This window comes from Chanodichthys erythropterus, chromosome 23 (assembly GCF_024489055.1).
Source record: "Chanodichthys erythropterus isolate Z2021 chromosome 23, ASM2448905v1, whole genome shotgun sequence".
Taxonomy (NCBI): domain Eukaryota; kingdom Metazoa; phylum Chordata; class Actinopteri; order Cypriniformes; family Xenocyprididae; genus Chanodichthys; species Chanodichthys erythropterus.
In genome coordinates this window covers 15,427,520-15,452,284 of record NC_090243.1, presented here as the reverse complement: position 1 = coordinate 15,452,284, position 24,765 = coordinate 15,427,520, and the positions used below count along the sequence as shown (strand labels likewise).

The window sequence follows — 24,765 nt, the reverse complement described above, 5'->3', positions numbered from 1 at the left end:
TTTAGCTTCACTATCGCCATCTAGTGAGCAGGCACACTGATCGTATTACATAGATAACGGATGTCGGAACTCATCCTGTTTGTTTTGCTCAGTTTTTAAAGTATTTTAATTATGAAACTACAGAACTACAGTAATATTTTAATTTGATTGAAGGGGTACAGTAGTTTTTGTAGCTATAATTACCATTAAATAGGTCTGTATTTGATTATAATATAGTATAATTTATTTTATTTATATAATATTCGAAAGCAATATAATTTAGCCTTATGCTGCGTTCACACCGAACACGTCTGGGGCGTCAAATTCGCGTCAGACGCGTCTAGTTGGACGCTTGAACATTTTGAAGTCAGACGCGCGTCAAATTCGCGCGTCTAAACAAAGTGTGTTCAGACGCAAATTCCCGTCATGGGAGGGGCTTCCATCTCTTTCTGCACAGATCCTCTGAATAAACACATCATCTTGTCAGTTGGAAACTAGTAGCGGCAATTTAACTCCGTTATGCCGGCCGGCTTTTGCTAGCGAGCAGGTGGCCGATGATCAACGGCTAAAATCATGCAAAGCGTTTTACAACTAACCAGATTGTCCGATTTCTTCACGTATCCATCATAGGTGGCCACACACAGACTATTATCTTTGTTCTGGTCTCCTCCGCTGACCACATAATAAACACGTTACCAAAGCAGAGTCTCTGATTGGTTAACGCGCCGCGAATTTTCGCCAAAATTCAGATTTTTCAACTCGGGCGTCTAGGGCGTCAGATGCTCAATTCACGCATCAGGTGCATGAACGCTCAATTCGCGCGTCAACGGCCGATTCGCGCCGCAGGATGACTAGACGCACGTTTACATTGACTTAACATGTAAATCAGACGCCCCAGACGCGTTCGGTGTGAACGCGACATTACAAACATTTTATACATAAAACATAAAATAAATGTACTTAAAAAGATTGCCTTTATCTTTGCGGGAGGCGTAACTTGTAGGGGTGGGGTTTATAGTACTGCGGGACGCAGACAGACCCTTCTCAACGCTGTTTTCGTGCATGTATCTTTAAATGCAAATGAGCTGCTGCTCCCTGCCCCCTATCCAGTATAGTGCTGTGCCTTTACTGCTCATGCCTCGATACTCTGCAATAAACTAACTTTAGCTGCCCGTGAGGCCTTTCAAAGATGGCCGCTGAATGAAATTACTTGCCTTAAACGCACTTTATCAATACACCCTCATAAAGAAAATCAAGTTTTATTCCCGAATTAATTTGTTTTCGAACGAATCGGTTGAATGAATGATTCAATGACACACTCTTAAACACAATTGTTTCGTTCATGAGTGAATCAGCTTTTATGAGTGAATTGTTTGAATGAATGATTCCTTAACTCACTCATAAAATGACTTGCTGCCATCTACTGGTGTGATGGTGTTACTGCAGAAAGAGTCATACATGACTTAGCCTGTAAAACAGAAGGTGATGAGGTTTTGGGCTAATTTCTAACCATGTGAAAGCAGGACATTCCACCTACATATCTGAAGTTACACTAAGTAGCTTTGAAAGATGTCAAGAATCATTTCCATAGTTTTAAACTGATCCTGCGTCGTATACCATTTACTGCCCTTTTCCCAGCCTATTTGGTCTTTCAATTATCAGAGTTCATTCTGGTCTGCTCAGAGAGGCCTGCTAATTTTAAGCATTTATTAGATTCAGTGTGTGTTCAATGGTGTAGTCATCTGAGGGAGATTATTCTGACAGCTGCCAGATGAAAAAAAGCAATGGACATATTTAAAGTGCAGAATATTTACAGAAATTAGCAGCATGAATTAAGCTAGCAGGCACTGAGCAGAGACTTGTCATCTCATGTGATGTAGTGTATTAATTATGTATGGAGAGTCTTTCAGGGTGACCAGGGGTGAAGTGTCTTGCTCATGAGCACAATGTTATAAGATTGTAAACTGGTTAGTTACTCTTTAGGATTAAACTACAACTTAAGTGTTGGCAGACCAGATCTGTAGCCAGGTGAAGACAAACATCTACAAAAATCCTTTTAGAATAATGTACTTTTGCAATATGTATACTGTTCATTCATGTATATTTTCCATATGCATGGAATACCCTGAAATTGAACATTGCATTACCATGGTGCTTTAAAACGCTATCAATTTTTGTGATATAAGCTTCAAATTTGGAACACAACTTGGATAGACGTTGGCTTTGATTTTTGAGAAATTTTAGAGTCCAAATTATTTTGTAAAATATATATTTTGTAAATAAAAACATTTAGTTAATTTACGGTAAACCTAATCTTCTTTTTTACACTTTTTTTTTTTTTTTTTTTTTTTTAAAGCTGCTTTCACTTGTGCAATCTACTGAATGTCTTCTTCAAAAAGAGACCAACGTTAGGTCTGTATTCTATAGCATTCATGAATTAAAACCATTGAAGTTCAGCTCTGTGCACAAAAGGGGATGACAGCCAACAGATTTAAAGAAACCAATATGCAATAAACCATATATATTGTGCAGTATGCAATGAACAGCATGATGATATTCCATTCCAAAAGAACTCTTCTTTTATTGAGTCAGCTAACAGAAAAAACTAGCAAAACACTTGATTATTTGTATTTGCTTCAGGCTGGAAACCGTTCTTGTTAGGTTTTATTGACTGATTAAAGCAGTATCTATGAAAACACATGGAGAAACATGGTCTTACTTGCATTGGCCGATATTAACCAGCATGTCTGGATGAGATCAGGGATAAAGCTAATTTAAAAACAGCAAGACAGGGATTTCTTTGAACTCTTACTCTTTAGAATCAGCAGCCCTGAACGAGCTTTCAGACATTATCTGTGCTGATTAAAAACATGAACATGGATGCACTGTAATCTCCTCAAATTGTGTGTTTATTGCATTTTCTCCACTTGCAGTGAAGACCGATCAACTCCAGACTATCAAACGTGAACTGACTCAGATCAAGATGAAGATTGACTCTCTTCTGGGCCGCCTGGAGAAGATCGAGAAACAGCAGAGATCTGAGTGCGGTGAGTCAGAAATAAAATCCAGTCCAGCGGGACTGGGTTGCAAACATCGGCTGTACGGGGAGAAATATTGGTGTTTATACGCTATCTATCTCTGTGACAGGCGAGGAGACAGCAGCCAATTTGTCATAACTGTTATAAAGGCAATCTTGCACTGTTTTACTATAGCAAATCCCATTTCACCATGTTCAACAGTAGATGAGAGCGCTGTTTTCATCTAGTAGAAACATTGAGGATTCAAGAGTCAAACTTTAAGATTATTGCATGTGCTTGATTCATACAGACATAGTTCAGCCAAAAATAACATCATTTACTCACCCTCATGTCGTTCCAAATCCATATGACTGACTTTCATCTGTGGGACACTAAAGAAGACATTTTAAAAATGTCCACACTGCCTTTTTTCCCATAATAAGTGATAAAAACATATTATTCTTGCTACTGACTTCTACTGTTATGGCCTTTAAATTACCAAAATGATCAAAACTTTGCTGGAAAATCTGTCGTACACAATCTACTACATGCCTTTTGTCATCTGAGTAAATAAAAGGCCTTTAGTATAATTCGTCCCCCTTCAGGTTGTGGTACATGTGTTGTTTTACTGTGAAATCTTTAATGTTTTTTGTAAAGTGAACGTAAATAACTTTTATATTGTTAATAATATTTCAAAATGAACGCAGCTTAGGCTTACTTGATGATGCCTCATTTTTAGAAAAATCATGTTAAAATGTATCAAATATTATACATTAGGCTTTTCATGCACATTTTTTGTTCACCACTCAATCATTATTGTATTGTATTGCATTAAACTAAGCATTTAAATATCACCTTATTAAGACATTATTGGGAGATATAGAGTGACAACTGATATTTATATGCATTTTATGTACTGTAAGAAGTCTGCTAAACTGCTATAAATACCTCATTGATTTAAATTATAAGATATCAGAATTTCATCGTAATTTTTGACAATATAAATATCTACAACTGCACCATATTGCATATTTTTGCTTAGGGCCTTTTTAGGGCCCCTATATTATTCTTCCTAACTTCTTTCATACTTCAGACTTCAGTCAAATGGGTTTAGAATGACATGAGGATAAAAAAAAAAAGTCATTTTAGGTGAAAAAAATAAAAAATCCTCACAATATGAATGATATTTACGGAAGAGGATTAGGGCCAAGCAATAATAAAAAAATAAAACCATCTCGAGATTAAAGTTGTTAAAATTTGAGAAAAAACTCCTTAAATTTCGAGAAAAAAGTTGAAATAAAATAAGAAAAAAACTCGTTAAATTTCGAGAAAAAGTCGAGATAAAATGTTGAGAATAAACTCATTAAATTATGAGAAAAAAGTCCTTAAATTATGAGAAAAATGTTGTTAAATTTCGAGAAAAAAGTCGAGATAAAATGTTGAGAATAAACTCATTAAATTGAGAAAAAAATTTAAATTACAAGAACAAATTTGTTAAATTATGAGAAAAATGTCATCAAATTTCGAGAAAAAAGTCTAGATAAAATGTTGAGAATAAACTCATTAAATTATGAGAAAAAACTCGTTAAATTTCGAGAAAAAAGTCGAGATAAAATGTTGAGAATAAACTCATTAAATTGAGAAAAAATTTTAAATTACAAGAACAAATTTGTTAAATTATGAGAAAAATGTCATCAAATTTCGAGAAAAAAGTCTAGATAAAATGTTGAGAATAAACTCGTTAAATTACAAGAAAAAACTCGTTAAATTTTGAGAAAAAAGTCCAGATAAAATGTTGACAAACTCGTTAAATTACGATAAAAAAATCGTTAAATTTCGAGAAAAAAGTCGAGATAAAATGTTGAGAATAAACTCATTAAATTGAGAAAAAATTTTAAATTACAAGAACAAATTTGTTAAATTATGAGAAAAATGTCATCAAATTTCGAGAAAAAAGTCTAGATAAAATGTTGAGAATTCGTTAAATTACTAATTTGTTCTCATAGTTTAACGACTTTTTTCTCGTAATTTAATGACTTTATTCTCATAATTTAATGAGTTTATTCTCAACATTTTATCTCGACTTTTTTATCGAAATTTAACGACATTTTTCTCATAATTTAATTCGTTTGTTCTCATAATTTAACAACTTTTTTCTCGTAATTTAATGACTTTATTCTCAACATTTTATCTCTACTTTTTTCTTGAAATTTAACAACTTTAATCTCAAGATGGTTTTATTTTTTTATTATTGCTTGGCCCTAATCCTCTTCCGTAGATATTTGTGATATAAATCATAATCGTCACATGTCTTTTCTTCAGAGCCTCATAGGAAATATGAGGATAACTGTGACTCTTTGCATGAGGAGTCGATATCGGAGACGGCGGACAACTCCGGAGAGGAGGGAGGAGAGGGACCACTGGATGCAGAGGCGGGAGAAATGACAGATGGTGGCGAGGATGACTACGACGAAGAAGGCAGCACTGATCTGGTACGTTCGCCCCCCCGCGGGCCTCACTGCCGTCGGTGGGTCTGTTGAAGCTAATTCTGCATATTTATTCATCGATGTGGACATGAGAGACGCAGGGTTGGGAGATCAGAAGCTGACAGGGTTCTGCTGGGCTGCTTTCTGCTCTCTTAACCCTCACCTGTCACGCTCCGTAATTAAAACAGAGTCAGAACCTCTGGAGACACTAGGGTCCAGCAGCACCGCGACCAACAGCAAAGTCAAATTAAGATTTAGGATGTGCTTCCTGCTGAGGAGACAAGCACATTGTAATTTAATGAGCGCTAACATTTCTTAAACTGTGGAAATTAAACGTCAAGGCGAACTCCCACTGGAAAGATTCCCAATGACATGTTGCCCATATTTCAGGTCAGAGCGTGACCTCCAACGCAGCTGGATTTAGTAGATACCCAAACAATACAGATATAAATTGGCTAAATTTTTAAAAGAAACTCTAGAGAAGTGATTTCGGACCCTGAATATGTTTCTAGAAAGATTGTTTAAATATTATGATGAATGTCAGTATTGAGAAAGTAAATCTCAAGGTCTTTTGAGAGCCTGAGCTGCTCTTTCTCAATAGGTGAATGGCTGGATTATCAGAGTACATCTGCTCTTCTTATACCATGCAGCTTTTATTGATATGCATTTGCCTGTCTGAAAACGAGTTTCCCCAGCCCTGCACATTTACAATAAAATGTAAATTCTGAATAAATCTACAAGATATTCTATGCATGACCTGACGTTCACTTCAGAATGAAAATTTTCCTGATAATTTACTCGCCCCCCATGTCATCCAAGATGTTCATGTCTTTCTTTCTTCAGTCGAAAAGAAATTAAGGTTTTTGAGGAAAACATTCCACTGGACAGTTACCAATGGGTTGAAGGTACAAATTGCAGTTTCAGTGCAGCTTCAAACAGTCTCTCCAGGATTCAGCGATTCTGCAATCACAGAATTTACCGCAAAATCAAGCAAACGCCGCAAATTTTTTTTAAAATTGCCGCAGATTTTGGGCCTGAACAAGTCGTGTGACGTCATCACAACGTACATTCAGCCAAAGGAAAGCCCACTTCGAAGTAGGCTGTGTGCGCTGAACTTGAATAAATCGATAAACAGCTGTTTGCGCCGTTGCTTCAGCAATGCATCTGTCAGTCAGTCAACCACCGCAACAATCCCGCTCCCGCTGTAAGCGCGCAACTCTCTCTCACTCACACACACAAGCATGCACACTCTGATATCGTTTCCATCAATCGGTTCAGTTTATCAACAGTGTCTGTATGTATGTATTGCCTGAAATAATTAAATAATAGTCTGAAAATTATTTATTTTATAGAATTTTGTTTTTACCTTTAGGCCAAAACTGAGCAAAAATTGCAGTTTGCTGCAGTTGTTATTTATATGACCAAAAATGTAAATCAGTGAGATCTTTATAACAGTACAGCAGACTACTTACATAAAATGCATATAAATATAATTTGTCACTGTATATCTCCTAATAATATGTCTTGGTAAGAAGATATGCTTAGTTTTATGATAAAGTCTCTATAATTTTTATTGTGGGGGGCAAAACAAAATGCAATGCAATAGGGATACAATGATGATTGAGAGATAAACAAATAAATGTTTCTGAAAGCCTGTTGTATCATTTTTGATACATAAAATATACAAAATTGATTGATAAAATATATAAACCTTTCTAAAGGGGGAGCATATACCCCCAGACCCCCGTAGAGTACCTGACAACCATGCCCCCTTTCACAAAATCATGTGGGGAAACACTGCAATATAACATTTTATAATTTAAAAAAAAATGGTTTTATTTGGTGTTACATATGAAATAAAATGTTTAAATTATATTTTAAGTTATTATCAGAGTTCTCCTTTTAAAAACTACAGAGCCCAGTGGTTCTTGAACTCAGAAAAGTAATAAAAATGTTAGAAGAATATTGATTCTGGTGTATTTTTACTGAAAAACTACACAAGAAATGCCACAAATATTGCCGCAAATTTTGAGAAAAGACGCCGCAAAATCAGTCATTTTAGGCCGCAGAAATCAGAAAAAGGTCCCGCGAAATCATGGAGGGACTGTTCAAAGGGCTCTACACGATCCCAGATGAGGAAAAAGTGTCTTATCTAGCGAAACGATCGGTCATTTTCTAAAAAAATTAATAAAAATGTATACACTTTTTAACCACAAATGCTTGTCTTGCACTGCTCTGCGACACGCATTACGTAATCATGTTGAAAAGGTCACGCGTAACGTAGGCAGAAGTACAGAGCGAGTTTTTACAAAGTGAACATGCAAAGACTAAGTCAAACGCCCTTTACAAAAAAAAGGTAAAACAACAATGTCGGGCGATTTTGAAGTTGGAGTGACACATGACTTTTCCAACGTGATGACGTAATGCGTGGCGCTTCGCAGAGCAGTGCAAGACGAGCATTTGTGGTTAAAAAGTATATACATTTTTATTTTTTTTAGAAAGTGATTGATTGTTTCGTTAGAAAAGATCCTTATTCCTTGGCTGGGATCGTGTAGAGCTCTTTGAAGCTGTACTGAAACTGTAATTTGAACCTTCAACCTGTTGATCCCCAGTGAAGTCCACAGTATGAGAAAAATCCTGGAATGTTTTCCTCAAAAACCTTAATTTCTTTTCGACTGAAGAAAGAAAGACATAAACATCTTGGATGACATGGGGGTGAGTAAATTATCAGGAAATTTTAATGCTGAAGTGAACTAATGCTTTAACAATAATCTACGTTTCATTCATACTCGAAGCTGGAGGGCGCCCTCGTGCAGAAAGTCCAAAACGGACTCATAGAAGTAATAACTTATGACATTATAGGAAATCCCTTATATGGACAAAGGCATCTAGCTATCGCTGCAGCAGGATAAAAAGCAGAAACGTTTTGACTGATGAAACATTTGGATAAAATGGGTAATTCTAGACATTGAACATTAAATTATACAATAATTTGCAGTTTAGGTATATTTAATTGGAATTTTAAAGTTACATCCAACACCTCAAAATCATATTAGTCTTTCAGCATTTCTGCTCATGGTGGAGGAAAGGAGGAATCTATACTAAACAACTATTTGCTAACCGTTTATTATAGATATTTTTACATATTCATTTTCAGGCTAAGTACATAGTAAATTTTATATACTGTATATAGAAGCATTCAAAGGTTTGGTATCGGTAAGATTTTTTAAATATTTTGGATAAGTCTCTTATCAAGGCTGCATTTGTTTAATCAGAAATATAGTAAAAAGTAATATACTATTACGTAATACTCTTAAAATATATTCATATAGAACATGGTTATAATGATAAGATGTAATTTATTCCAAAGCTGAATTTTACTCCAGTCTTCAATGTCACATGATCCATCAGAAATCATTCTAATATGCTGATTTGAGAGTTCAGATTTTTCTCAGCTAATCGGTATTCCTGACTTCTTGTTTTTTGTGTTTCAGATGGAGAATCATGTGTCTGATATTGACAACTGATTGTAAGTTGATTATGTCCTCTGTATTTTATTTCATAGATGTATGTAAATGCTTTTATACAGTAGATATTCTTAGTTTCATCAATGCATTTATTCATTGACTAATTTTCATGGTGATTGAATGAATCATATTTATCACAGAATGCATCAGTTCTGCATCCAGAGAGGAAATCAACTCTGCATTGAACAGAAGACATAAAACCACGTGAAGACGGACATCTCTTCTCAAAGAGGCCATGAAGGCAGAGCAAATATTTTGACAAGTTTAGCATCTGCTAGTCACAACCGCTGTTTTTCATTTAATAGCGTTTGGCACATTCAGTCATATTTGATTTGCACATATCCTGTAAAAGTCAAATAGGTTCATTTTGAAGTTCATCATGCAAACACTAAAGTTTGATATTTTTTCCATCAAGTATAATTTTTACTGTCTGTGTGGAAAATGAGCCTTAAATGTCAGAACAATGTAACATGGCATTTTTGAAACCTTCAATATTAAAGAATTTATTTCAATAATTCTAGGATTTTAAAATATGAGGTCTGGCAATGAACATGTGTTAGAACATCAAACATTGTTTTGTTTTTTTTAATACATCTTTTTTTTTTATTGCATCTGCATCCCATATTGTCTCACATACACACTCATATTAACCAATTTATGTTTTCTGAAAATGTTTTCTTTGTAAAATTTTGATTGTGTAATTCTACTCAATGGATCAAAATATATTTTTGATTCCCAGACCAAATCAAGTAAAATAACTAGTGAAGTACTTGATCTAATGAAAGTTTTAGCTCCGTACTGCCACATTAGTTTCATCAGACTCAAACTTACACACTTCAGGATGACTGAAATATTGTCAGACCACTGTAACTCGAAAAAATGAATTATGTCTTAATGTGTCATAATTTGTAATGATACTGTAAGATGATATTGTACGTACATTGTCACTGTATTTTGTTTTTATCATGCAGCTGTGTGTAATTCAGAGTGACATGTTGTAGTCACTGTTTCCGTTCTCTATGATGTCATTCGGTATGGAGTGTGTCATAATGAACTCTATTTTTGTATGGCAGATTTACAGAAAAAGCTTCAGAATATTCATATTTGTTCTGCTGACATTTTCATTCTGCTATTGTACATAATTTGTTTAAATAAGAATGTGGAAATGTATGTGTATAGCTTAAAAAAAAAAAAGAAAAAGATTGATGGAAAATGGATCCAATCCACTGGAAAAATGTGATGATTTTTTTCTATATTTTGAAATCGGCGTCATGTTTGAGAGAAAAATGATTCTATACCGGTCTAGGTCACTGATGTCATTGCAGAGGCCTAGAAATATAACTGAATTACTTCATATTGTATAGAAATGTAAACTATTTGTAAAGATATTTTTATGATTGGCATGTTAATTAATGTATTTTTAGTTTAATGTCTGGCTATATAGGCTTTGTGGTATAGGAACAGACTGCCATTACAATCACTATATAAAAATCGCAATTTTTTCCCCCCTATATTTGTTTTGGAGCAGAACCAAATGCAATATTTCAGCTATTACAGGTAGGTCAGCCTAAAATGCACTGGTTTTAAGAATAAAAAAAACATTTATTGGCATTCATAAGGCATAAGGCATTCATGTGACATAATTAATTTGGCTGTGATTTTGTAGTCATGCAGACACTAGAATATTTAAATCGTTTAACAGCCTTGAATTACCATGATAAGGAACATTAAAGGTGAAGTGTGTAGTTTCTACAACACTAGTGCCACCTAATGGAATTACAAAAATAAAGCATTTTTTAAACGTCCATTTCGCGCATCTCGCCTTCCCCAACTCACTTTTATGCGCTGTTCTGCCATATCCACGGTTTTCCTGCACAGTTAAATCAACTCTGCTTGGAGTACATATGGTCCCTCTCTAAATAGTGTTAAAGTAACACTTAACCAGAGTTAAAGTTAGTGAGATAATTAAGTGATGATTGAGTGTTAGTGATGAACACCTGCTGTTAACAAGCAGAATCACTGAAGAAAAGAGAAACGCAACAACTACAACTGACTTCAGCCACAGTCTTAGATTAAATCAGCTGAAGATAAAATACATTAGGCTTGTTTGAGATGAGCAAATTCTGCGCAGAACCGATCAACGGTGATCACCGCCAGATGCATGCCGGTTAGAAATGTGTCCGAGGGTGGTCCGCCTTGCTCTGATGTCATGCTGACGTGTGTCAGAAACCTCTCGCGAGGGCGAGGCGGACGTGTCGGATTCTGCAGTCGAGCGCAGTTGCTCTCCACCGACTGCACTGACCAAAAGCATGATGGGAAACGACTTGCTGACGACACAGCTTAAAGCTTATTGGTTAAAACAACCGTGATGTATTGATTTCTTTTAAAATGTTTGATTTTAAAACACTAATACCATGATTTTATGCCTATAAATTATGTGTGAATATTCCAAAAGTCTCTGACAGTGTGATCTCTCTGTGGGTTATGTGATTGTTATCATATTTATATAAATATATAAAAACATGTCTGTAATTAAAATAAAAATGATTGATACACACATCCTTCGAATGGAAATAAATAACAAGTACTTTGGGTGTATTGTTCATTATGTTTATTTCCACTTAAAAGCAACAGAACGTAAATTACATCCAGTTTATCAGCAACACAGCGCATGAGTGTGAATCCCACGATATCCGCCTTAATCTCGCAGGTGTTTGATGCACTATGAGAAAGGAGAATTGTCCGTCTTGCCTGCACTTTTTTCACTCCTCCATCTCAAACAAGCCTATTATAACTCTCAAGATCTCAGTAGAGCAGGATTATCTTTTCTTCATTTATTCTGCTTGTTGACAGCAGGTGTTCATCACTAATGCTCATTCACCACTTAATTAATCGCTTAATTATCGCATTAACTTTAACTCTGCTTCAGTGTTGCTTTAACACTATTTAGAGAGGGACCATATGTACTCCAAACAGAGTTGATTTAACTCTGGTGATTTTGCTGTGTGTGAAATTGGGCTATTTCTACACTGTTGCCATGGGTTATTTTTTAGTCCGCAGGTTGAAAGACAATCAACCTCCCCCCGGGGACACGATTGGGCTAGTTTTGTTTTTTTGCAGACCTGGTGATCCTGCTTACGTGTTCTTGTGAAGGCATGTCTCAGGCAACTTTCAATAAAAGGTCCAACATATTAGAAATACTTTTAGCTGTGTTGCTATGTGTCATAAGCAACTATTGAGTGGGTTAACGCTAGCTGTTTCCCTCACCCTGTTTTTATGCGAACTTTGAAGTATCGCATCAGAAATGCCAAATTTTGAAGAGAAAAATTTACAAAACAGTTTTTACGCTTGCCTGAGGTGGTTGACTTGTGCGAAAAAGAGTTAATGAGAATAATGGGAGGTGGAAAATTTATTTGCTGAATAAATTCTGACGTAGTGAACATTAAATAAACTTTTCCTGATAATTTACTCACCCCCATGTTATCCAAGATGTCCATGTCTTTCTTTCTTCAGTCGAAAAGAAATTAAATTTTTTGATGAGAACATTCCAGGATTATTCTCAATATAGTGGACTTCAATGGGCACCAAACAGTTGAAGGTCAAAATTAGTTTCACTTATTAGAATTCCGGCAGTGTAGTCACTGCTAAGTGTATTGCTGACCTCTACAGGTCAAAGTTTGAACTAATTGTTATATGAGCTAGTTCAAGATGAGCATTTATGGTTAAAACTTACATCATTTTAATTTTTTTTCAGAAAATGAGTGATGGTTTCACTAGATAAGACCCTTATTTCTCATCTGGGATTGTGTAGAACAATTTGAAGCTGCAGTGAAACTAATTTTGACCTTCAACTGTTTGGTGCCCATTGAAGTCCACTATATTGAGAAAAATCCTGGAGTGTTTTCATCAAAAACTTTAATTTCTTTTCGACTGAAGAAAGAAAGACACGGGCATCTTGGATGACATGAGGGTGAGTAAATTATCAGGAAAAGTTTATTTAAATGTGGACTAATCCTTTAAACCCACATGACTAATCGTCTGTTTCCGCTGATGGTGTTTTATTTACTATTGGTTACCTCTGTCATTCACTCAACTTTTTTTGCAAACTTTAAAAAAAATATTCGCTTCATGTTTTGATGGAAGTGAAGATACTGTCTTGAGCAAATGCAAGAGTCTCCCTTATATAATATATGAGCCACAAATGTTTGATGCTGTCTACACTGGACAACATCAACATTATAAAATGGCAGGCTACATATGTCTTTCTGAACGGGTGCATGATGTATGATACTGAATGAAGCATCCATTGTAGCGTGTTGAATCGCAATGCCCCACTTGCTTTGACGTTCATGACATTTTTATTCTTAAAATGTAGCGAATTTTGGCTTGTACTCCAGTACCTGAAGCTGAATGTCTTTTTCCATGTTCCCATGTTTTGATGGTGCCTAGGAGGCTCAATGCTTACACTTTTGGGGGAGAAAAGCCCATGAATGGCATACTAATAGTAGTCAATATATTGGATCAAGAGAATGTATTCTAACATAAAAACAAAAATCGTACATACTTCACCTTTAAGCCAATAGAATATTTGTAAATGCGGAAAGAGAGAAAGCTGGCATTGTGTGTATGTGAGGTTGGTGGGGGAGGAATCGCAGCACCTGTCGCCGTTTTGGACGCACCTGAGTGCAGATGTAGCAGATGGTGAATCAAATACACTCAATTTATCAACATCAAAACCAAATGTCTGGGTTAATTAGGGCCACTGGCCACTTCACATGGAATCAGTTCATTGTATTAACTTCTTCCCGATCCCATCTCAGCAATATTCATGAGACAATTACCACTAAAATCAAATAACTAATTTGATTAATTATATTAATATAAATGGAGACCATTATGTCACCATATTGACATATGTTACATACATCCATATTTGCATTTATTTTGCATATTCATTTTTATATGCAATGGGCTGACTTAATCACTCAATCTCTCATATCATAAGCAAAATCACATCGCATGACATTTGTTGTTTACAAAATGATTTTCAAAATCCAATTATCATGATTTTATACATGGATGCATTATGAATGAGGGAAAACATTTGCATTTGGATGGATTCCAACTGCATTACCATTACCAAATAAGACAGAAAACAATTATACAGGTTTCAAATTCATATCAGCTTAAAATGATAGGAATTCACCAAATAGTCACATTTTTTCATTATTCAGTCTTGTCCTGATTTATTTTACAGTCAGCTGTGTTACTATATCCTCCTGCAAAAAAAAAAAAAAAAAAAAAAAAGGAAAGAAGGAATCCAATATCCAATTTCATATCCAAAATTAAAGTGGTTTTGCAGCATTATAAATACTCATCTCCCAGCTCACTGCACAAATCTTCATTAACATTTATATTATATTAGCTCAGGGCTGGATATGCACTTTTTTTTTCCAAAGGCCACATTCGAAAAATATTCAAATGAAGTTGGTTGTTATGACAATAATCTGTGCAAAGTTTTGACTACTGCCGTAGAAAAATAAATAAATGATGGAAATAGTTCAGGGGGTATTCCAGAAAGCAAAGTTAACTTACCCTCACATATAACCTGAACCCAAACCTTGCTTACTCGAGGTTTGCTGGTTCCAAAAACGCATCCGGAAGTAAGTTCAACCAACTATGTTCCCGGTTAACACACAAGACATTCTCAACAGAGCGATGAATCGATGATTCGCCATTAAAAAAAGCGCGCCATTCTACTTTCTTCTTCTTTTGTTTAATGGTGATTTACCCACATTAAAAAATACTATAGTAATTTATAGTAAATACTATAGTGTTTTTGAACCATACTATTGTAAGTTACTTTAATTAATTTGTTGTGGTAATTCTATAGTTGCTGTGCTAAAATAACAGCTATAGTAATATAAACAAATTACTTTACCCAATAGCCTATTGTACTAAATTTTCTACAACTATACAGTAGATTATACTACAATGAATACGCTATATGCTGTAGCATTCATTAAAAAAAGTGCTGTAAATAGTAAATTATAGCATACTGTATATATTATAGTATAGTATGGTCCAAAAACTCTGTAGTAGGCTATTTACTATAAAGTACTATAGTATTTTTTCATGTGGGAAAGCCTACTTAGTGAATAAAGATTACTTATTAAATGAAAAGATTGAAAAAAATGACTGCACAACCACCAAATAGGCCTAGTGATATGCACTGAGAATCAGAATTATATTGTTAGTTTGAATCTAATTATTTAATAAGATATCACATATGTATTTTATTATATAAATACATTATAGCATATACTGCAAAAAATCAAAAGTTGAGAAAACTTAAAAGTTTTTAAGGCAACAAACTTCAGCAGGTTTTTGAGTTCTCTCAAAAAGTTGTGAAAACTCAAAAATCTCCACAAAACAAGTTGAGAAAACACAAAAATCTGCTGAAGTTTGTTGCTTTAAACTTTTAAGTTTTCTCAACTTTTGATTTTTTTACAGTGTAGTCCCATCACAAAAAGGGGGGAAAATGCAGATTCATGAATGATATGAAAATAAGATAAATAATAAATATATTAGAAATGAATAAACATTCAAATATTACCTTATTATAATAGTGCTTTCGAATATGTATTACATATATTACAGATAATACAAAATGCATGTTATTTTTTGTTTAGTACTGTCCTGAGTAAGATATTTCACATAAAAGATGTTTACATATAATCCATAAGACAAAACAATAGCTGATTTTATTAAAATAACCCCATTCATAAGTATGTGAACCATTGATTCTCAATACTGTGTGTGGTTACCTGATGATCCACGACTGTTTTTATGTTTTGTGATGGTTGTTCATGAGTCTCTTGTTTGTCCTGAGCAGTTAAACTGAGCTCTGTTCTTCAGAAAAAATCTCCAGCTCCTGCAGATTCATCAGATTTACAGCATCTTTTGCATATTTGAATCCTTTCCAGCAGTGGCTGAATGATTTTGAGATCTGTTTTTTCACACTTAAGACAACTGAGGGACTCAAACACAACTATTGAAAAAGGTTCAAACATTCACTGATGCTCCAGAAGGAAACACGATGCATTAAGATCCGGGGGGTGAAAACTTTTGAACACGATGAAGATGTCCAAATTTTTTTTATTTCACTTGAATATCATTCTTTTTTTTATTTAGTACTGCCCTTCAGAAGCAACAGAAGATACTTGCATGTTTCACGGAAGACAAATTAAATACAATTTACCTTGATCTTCAAATTCCAAAAGTTTTCACCCCCCATCTATTAATGCATCGTATTTCCTTCTGGAGCATCAGTGAATGTTTGAACCTTTTTTAATAGTTGTGTTTGAGTCCCTCAATTGTCCTCAGTGTGAAAAGACAGATCTCAAAATCCTACAGTCACTGCTGGAAAGGGTTCAAATATGCAAAAATGCTTGAAAACTGAAGAATCTGCAGGACATGGAGGATTTTTCTGAAGAACAGAGCTCAGTTTAACTGCTCAGGACAAACAAGAGACTCATGAACAACCATCACAAAACATAAAAACAGTCATGAATCAATGGTTCACATACTTATGAATGGGGTTATTTTAATAAATTCAGTTTTTTTTTTTTTTTTTTGTCTGGTGGATTATATGTAAACATCTTTTATGTAAAATATCTTACTCAGGACAGTACTAAATAAAAAAAATAACATGCATTTTGTATTATCTCCCTTATTTTGTTAAAATTATTAACATTTTCACAGATTCTGCAAGTGGTTCACATACTTTTTATTGCAACTATAAATATCACACATCTGAATACCTCTTAACCCAAAGTAATCCAGAGAATAAGTTGCTATGGCTACTTACATACCCTGAAAGTTACATCCATTTTTGGTACCAAAAGCTGAAGTTATGTGCTTACTTACACTTAAACATACCCGGGTATGTCACATAACCTGCTTTCTGGAATACCCCCCAGATAGGTCATCAAGAGTTGACTATGAAACTATTACAAAATTGTGGAAGGTTGTGTTTCGGTTCTGCATGACTGTGCGAATGAATATGACCCTTCACAAAAGATAATGCTTTAGGATGAACTCTATTAGAGAGCTACGGTGATTTTTTTTGTTCAATAACATTAATTACCTGTTGAGTAATAAAAACAACATCTCCGCTTTCCTTTTACAACATTTGAAATCCTCCAGTTCTCGCCATCTCAGACAAGATGTTGATTCTTGTTTTATTACGAGCTCTGTCACGTTCTCTTTTTGTCTACAGACTCTCCTCTGTTCAGCGTTTTTTTTTAACGGGTGATTCTCTGGAGGCTGGAGATTTATCGTGCCCAATGTCAAACTTTCTCGCTCCTTGTGACAACTTTTTTTTGCTACTCCCACAACATAAACATCAAAGTAGTCCACTTGTGACGAGACACACACGGGCGAGTGATGTACGTGATTTCCCATCCAGTCAGATCTAAAATATAAACACTTACCATAGTGAATCAGGGTAAGACAAAAAGATATTTTGGAAGAAGAACTGATGATGTACTGAACAAAATTGTTATTTTGAATTAAAAAAAAAAAAAAAAAAATCACATGTGTACCTTTAGAATTATTAAATGCTAAAAAGTATGAACTGAGGCTGCATTTTAAGGCCAGAGTAATGAGCACTAATTTTTAAACCACACAACTCTTTCAATTTTAAGCTTTGCCACTCACTAACTAAATCTCTGCTTATTTAGAGTTATTAATTGCAACTCTAAGTCATTAGTCTAAGTCTTCAGGCTGAGTAGTTTAATTGCTTTCGTCTCTGGAATAAAAACTGTTGACCAACTCCTTCGGAAGCTCAGGTGGAAGGATGGAAAATGGATTTTTTCTTTTGCTTTTAAGGTTCCAGTGCAGATCAGGGAGAAAATTGCATATTGATTTCCTTCAACATTGTTGAAGTGGGAAAGGCTTCCATGTCCTCATCAGCCCCTGTGATGTCTGGGGTCTGTATATCTCTCTGTAGACTGATGTTCCTCGAGTTTTGATTGAACGGACTGAACTGCTTCTGATGTGCAATGATTTGAAGAGGTCACGGTCCAGCAGCGGTCGGAAATTATTATCTGGTATGATTCGCTTTCAAGATTTGAGATTTATGAGTTTCAGACATTATAGTTGTGTGCTTTCTATCCTTTGCTTATTGATGAGTTTTGGGGGATCTGACCCTATTACGCAAAAAATAAATAAATAAGATTAAAAAAATAATCATGATATAAAAATTCTTTAAGATTAAAATTGGAGGATAAAATTAAAGGATTAGCTCACTTTCAAATGAAAATTAGCCCAAGCTTTACTCACTCTCAAGCCATCCTAGATGTATATGACTTTCTTGTTCCTGATGAACATAATTGAAGAAATAATAAATATCCTGACGCATCCAAGCTTTATAATGGCAGTGAATAGGGGTCACGAGTATGAGCTGAAGAAAAAGCTTCCATCCACATCCATCCATTATAAATATGTGCTCCACATGGCTCCGGGGGGTTAATAAAGGCCTTCTGAAGCGAAACGATGCATTTGTGTAAAACAATATCCATATTTAACAAGTTATGAAGTCAAATATCGAGCTTCTGCCAGACCGCCTTCCGTACACACATTAAGAAGAAAGTGTAAACTGGCATCGCATCAGTTACACTTTTTCCGTAAGTTGAATAGGGAAGGCGCATGACGTAGAGTACGCTTTGTGAACTGCAAGAGGTTTACACTTTCTGGCCTTTATTAACCCCCCGGAGCCATGTGGAGCACATATTTATAATGGATGGATGAGGATGGAAGCATTTTCTTAAGCTCATACTGGTAAACCCTGTTCACTGCCATTATAAAGCCCAGATACGTCAGGATATTTATTAATATTTATTTGATTATGTTCATCAGGAACAAGAAAGTCATATACACCTACGATGCCTTGAGGGTGAGTAAAGCATGGGCTAATTTTCATTTGAAAGTGAACTAATCCTTCATTGTCAATTCATTTGCCATTGCCATTTTGTATATTTTAAAACATTCTTCTAAAAGCTCATATTTGTAATTGATTTGAATTAACTTCACATTTTATACTTATTTCATTTAATAATAAATACATAGTTTCAAAATCACTTATTAATTGTACAACAAATTTCTTATGTCGACATATTTCAAAAAAGACTAAGGGCATGTTTACAAGACAACAATGTACTAAAAGTTTTTCCTTTGCGTTTTTCGCGTATACAGATGACAACAATGTCAAAATGATCTCCGTTCACAAGGATCCACGAAAATGAGTATCACTCTAAAAAATTGCAGGTTGGGTTTAAGGGTCCCTATTATGCCCTCTTTCACAAGATGTAATATAAATCCCTGGTCTGGTCAAGTTTCAGCTTAAAATACCCCACAAATTTGCCCCTATTTGGGGGTGAACAAAAACATGCATTTTACTATATTACTATATTGCTGGCTAAAAAAATAAATCCAAAATTGGTTGAAAAAAAATGGCTGGGTGAAAACAACCCAATCCTTGGATTTGTCCATATTTAACCCAGCATTTTTAGAGTGTAAAAACGGTGTATTATTCATGCCAGGCCAGTAGTTGGCGATGTCTCTTTGTAAAGAAACACTCCGCGCCTATAAACTGAACACATAATATACATGCGCATGGCGTCACCGTTTTCACAAATTCACGTTTTTGTAGTTTACACAGAGACGATAATGGTATCGTTTTCAAAAACTGGCACTTTGAAAACCGTAATGAATGTAAATAAACTGCAAAAATGCTTAAAAATATTCAGTTTTTAGTTGAAAATGGTGTTGTGTAAACGGCCCCTAAGAAATCAAAAGAAAGGGATGGATGAAATAAATTACATTTTTCTTAATAATTACAAATCTGTTTAATTGTAGATTTTAAATAAGGAACATTTCAATGGAAAATTTAAATGTTTAAGTAACCACAACTGTTACATTAATCAGACAATATACATATTCCACATGTTGGAAATGAGTTTCTTAGCTTAAAATTACCATGCAGACTCAAACACATTGTGTAGTGGAAACCTGACAGAATTGAGTAACTCTCAATAATAATAATTTAAAAAAAAATGTTTTTGTACTTAATGCTTGAAATAAGCAAGACTCAAGAGTTGATATATACAGTAACTCATTACAACAACATTATCATGAACCACTCTTCTGCACAACTCTCCCCAAAAACTCAAAAAAACAGAATAAATCCTGAAAATCAGCTAGAGAAATTCCTATAAGGTCACTCTGAAAGTCACTGGATACTAACCAGTCTGAAGGCTAAAGCAGTGAAAGGGCAGGAGAGGAATCTCAGTGTCTCGTTCCTGAGCGGAGACCAGATCAAACTTCCTCTGTCTGTCTTCAGGTCATGAACTCAGACTCCCGGCAGAAAGACTTATCGAGGGTCTTTATGTAATCAATACGGCCGAAGGAAAATGGCTTGAGCGTGAAGGAGCTGGTGTAGATGAAGAAAAGGCTGGAATAATGCGGCAGCAGCCGGCTGCACAACTCTCTTTGATTATTCTCAACAAGATTCGTATAAAAGCACACAAGAATGTATGCAGCTGTCCAGATATACTATGATTACTCCTCTGATTCCTGGTCAAATCAGCATCGACATGCCTCCTTCCTTCCTACACAAATCCACATCAGCCTTGGTCAGAAATGCCAATTTTCTGTCATGCTGTGCAAGTAAAAGAGCTGTTCTGTCTGACTTTCTGACTGTAGCTTGCATCAGTCATGCAAAAATTGTATAAAAATTAGGGATGTCACATCAATCAAAACTTTTTTCATAGGTAACACATTCAATTCCTTTTAGGGCAAGAAAATGAAGTAACTAAAGTTCGGTCTTAATCCATGTTTATGTTTCAGTGCATGCAGCCTAATTGATAGTCATTGATATCATCTGCATTAAGCATTACAGAATGTTCTTTAGAAGTCCAAAAAGACGTTTGCTTACAGCAGTTTGTAATTCAACTTCAGAAACCGCAGGAGAACATGTAGTTCTCACTCACTGAAGGTCAGCCGTGGTCTAGATTAATGACGCTTTTCTTTACGAGCTCTAGAGCAGCTAAATCAATTTGAGTCTTAATGTGAACAACCGGCAGCACCTTTTTCATCTTGGTGGCATTCAGGGCATAACGAGACTTGATGTGAGGACGTAGGGTTAATCACTAGATTGTCTATAATTATGAATGTCTGTGGTGAGCAGCGAGTCATTGGTGTGTGAAACGAGCTCCGCTCAGACCTTTAAGAGCTTAAAACGCACGCGCGCGCACACTGATCGTCAGACTTTTCAAACAATCTCTAATTGACCATATGCAGCAGGGAACAATTTTAAGCATAGTTTTGGAAACGGCTGTATCGTGAAGCCTGAGGAAAGCCTGTGCCTGAATTTTTCTCAGTGTCCGAGAAGAGAACAGCAGAGACTGAAATTGAGGGAAACCTTATTGTGGTAACCGGTAGGGATAATTTTCAGACTCCAGATTTACCCGCCATAAATGGTATGGCTACAAAAAAACAAACGGTGGCTGGTCGCTTTACATACGGGTCAGATGGTCTATTCCTGTTCAGTAACAAAATATGGGGTTCTTATCCAAAATGAACTGCAAAATGAAGTATAATTATGTCGAAAATGACATACTAAACCTGAAAAATCATGGTTTTGTAAGTCATAATTATGTCATAAATTATGACATACTATGTTGACTTAAAAAGTCGAAACTATGGCACAGAAAGTCATCATTTCAACTTTTTTTCTCATAATAATGACTTGGTATGACATAATTATGACTTAAGTCAAAACTATGATTTAGAAGGCTATGTCATAAATTCGACTTTTTAATATCATAAATATGACTTACCTAACCTTATCTCATGGCAATTTGTACGTATTTTACGAAGTGGCTAATTTGTATGAATTCATACAACCTTTTTTTGCTAAACGTACGTATTTTACGAGTTGACAAATTCGTACACTGTCAGAAAAAAGGTACGGCACTGTCACTGGGGCAGTACCCTAGGTACAAAAGTGGAAAGGTACATCTTTGTACCTTACTTACCCCTAAATGGTGCATATTAGTACCTTAAAGGTGCATATTAGTACTTTAAAAGTGCATATTAGTACCTTAAAGGTGCATATTAGTACTTTAAAAGTGCATATTAGTACCTTAAAGGTGCATATTAGTACCTTAAAGGTGCACATTAGTACCTTAAAGGTGCACATTAGTACTTTAAACGTGCATATTAGTACCTTAAAGGTGCACATTAGTACTTTAAACGTGCATATTAGTACCTTAAAGGTGCATATTAGTACCTTAAAGGTGCAAATTAGTACTTTAAACGTGCATATTAGTACCTTAAAGGTGCACATTAGTACTTTAAACGTGCATATTAGTACCTTAAAGGTGCATATTAGTACTTTAAACGTGCATATTAGTACCTTAAAGGTGCACATTAGTACTTTAAACGTGCATATTAGTACCTTAAAGGTGCATATTAGTACTTTAAACGTGCATATTAGTACCTTAAAGGTGCACATTAGTACTTTAAACGTGCATATTAGTACCTTAAAGGTGCATATTAGTACTTTAAACGTGCATATTAGTACCTTAAAGGTGCACATTAGTACTTTAAACGTGCATATTAGTACCTTAAAGGTGCATATTAGTACCTTAAAGGTGCACATTAGTACTTTAAACGTGCATATTAGTACCTTAAAGGTGCACATTAGTACTTTAAACGTGCATATTAGTACCTTAAAGGTGCATATTAGTACCTTAAAGGTGCACATTAGTACTTTAAACGTGCATATTAGTACCTTAAAGTTGCACATTAGTACTTTAAACGTGCATATTAGTACCTTAAAGGTGCATATTAGTACCTTAAAGGTGCATATTAGTACTTTGAACGTGCATATTAGTACCTTAAAGGTGCATATTAGTACCTTAAAGGTGCACATTAGTACCTTAAAGGTGCACATTAGTACTTTAAACGTGCATATTAGTACCTTAAAGGTGCATATTAGTACCTTAAAGGTGCACATTAGTACTTTAAACGTGCATATTAGTACCTTAAAGGTGCACAATAGTACTTTAAACGTGCATATTAGTACCTTAAAGGTGCATATTAGTACCTTAAAGGTGCACATTAGTACTTTAAACGTGCATATTAGTACCTTAAAGGTGCACAATAGTACTTTAAACGTGCATATTAGTACCTTAAAGGTGCACATTAGTACTTTAAACGTGCATATTAGTACCTTAAAGGTGCACATTAGTACTTTAAACGTGCATATTAGTACCTTAAAGGTGCATATTAGTACCTTAAAGGTGCACATTAGTACTTTAAACGTGCATAGTACTTTAAAGGTGCATATTAGTACCTTAAAGGTGCATATTAGTACTTTAAACGTGCATATTAGTACCTTAAAGGTGCATATTAGTACTTTAAACGTGCATATTAGTACCTTAAAGGTGCATATTAGTACTTTAAACGTGCATATTAGTACCTTAAAGGTGCATATTAGTACCTTAAAGGTGCACATTAGTACTTTAAACGTGCATATTAGTACCTTAAAGGTGCATATTAGTACTTTAAACGTGCATATTAGTACCTTAAAGGTGCATATTAGTACTTTAAACGTGCATATTAGTACCTTAAAGGTGGACATTAGTACTTTAAACGTGCATATTAGTACACTGTAAAAAAAATCCCGTTGTTTCTACGGAAAAATACCGGCAGCTGTGGTTACCAGAACAATACTGTAAAAATGACATCAAACTGTAAACATACTTACGGAGTTACATGTGAATTTTACATTTTAAATATGTATATTTAACAATGGATTTCAGTACACTGTAAAAAAAAATCCCAGTAAAATTTACGGTAAAATAACATATTTCATTAACTGATATAATGTTAATTTACCAACCTAATGAAGTACTAATATCTGTTTTGTATCTTTATAATACACTGACAGTCACCAAACACAGTGGTGATAAGAGTCACATGATGAATCAAAGTTCATCACAAGCAGCTTTTCCACAAGCTGAGGAGTACAACACTAATATATAGAAGGAGCACACAGTGTCATTCACACACACACACTAAACACCATCATGGTAACATGCATGAAATTTTAAAAATGCAATAAACATTAATTTAACAACATTAGATGTAACATAAAACCCTAATGTACATAACCGATTAGAAAAAAATGAGAAAAACTAAGTTAAAACAGAGTTATTTCAACAAAAATATATCAAATGTGAAGTGTCACGCAGGGAATTGTGGGAATGTCAATTTACGGTTTTTCACTGTAAATTTTTACAATGAATTGTTATTTTTCACTTCCAAAAACTGTGAATTTAACGGTATTTTACCGTAAAATTGCATTAAATGTACCGTTAGATCTATTACAGATATTCACCGTATATAGTACGGAAACTTTCTGTAAACCAATTAACAGTTTTTCACCGCAGCATTTTTACAGTCTTTTACTGTTAAAATCACGGTAATTTTTTACAGTGTACCTTAAAGGTGCATATTAGTACTTTAAACGTGCATATTAGTACCTTAAAGGTGCACATTAGTACTTTAAACGTGCATATTAGTACCTTAAAGGTGCATATTAGTACTTTAAACGTGCATATTAGTACCTTAAAGGTGCATATTAGTACCTTAAAGGTGCACATTAGTACTTTAAACGTGCATATT

The 24,765-nt window shown here is 34.8% G+C and overlaps 1 protein-coding gene across 2 annotated transcripts in view; it reads left to right on the top strand.

Annotated features, from left to right (window-relative positions):
• The window catches only part of LOC137013865 (RNA-binding Raly-like protein), a 71,461-nt gene extending 60,147 nt beyond the window's left edge, over positions 1-11,314 (top strand). For both annotated transcript variants that reach the window (XM_067377892.1, XM_067377893.1), the window contains exons 5-8: positions 2,913-3,026; positions 5,319-5,488; positions 8,977-9,011; positions 9,150-11,314. In XM_067377892.1, the coding sequence (XP_067233993.1) occupies positions 2,913-3,026; positions 5,319-5,488; positions 8,977-9,009 (317 nt within the window). In that variant the 3' untranslated portion in view covers positions 9,010-9,011; positions 9,150-11,314. The remainder of the gene's footprint in view (positions 1-2,912; positions 3,027-5,318; positions 5,489-8,976; positions 9,012-9,149) is intronic.
• The last annotated feature ends 13,451 nt before the right edge of the window (positions 11,315-24,765 follow it).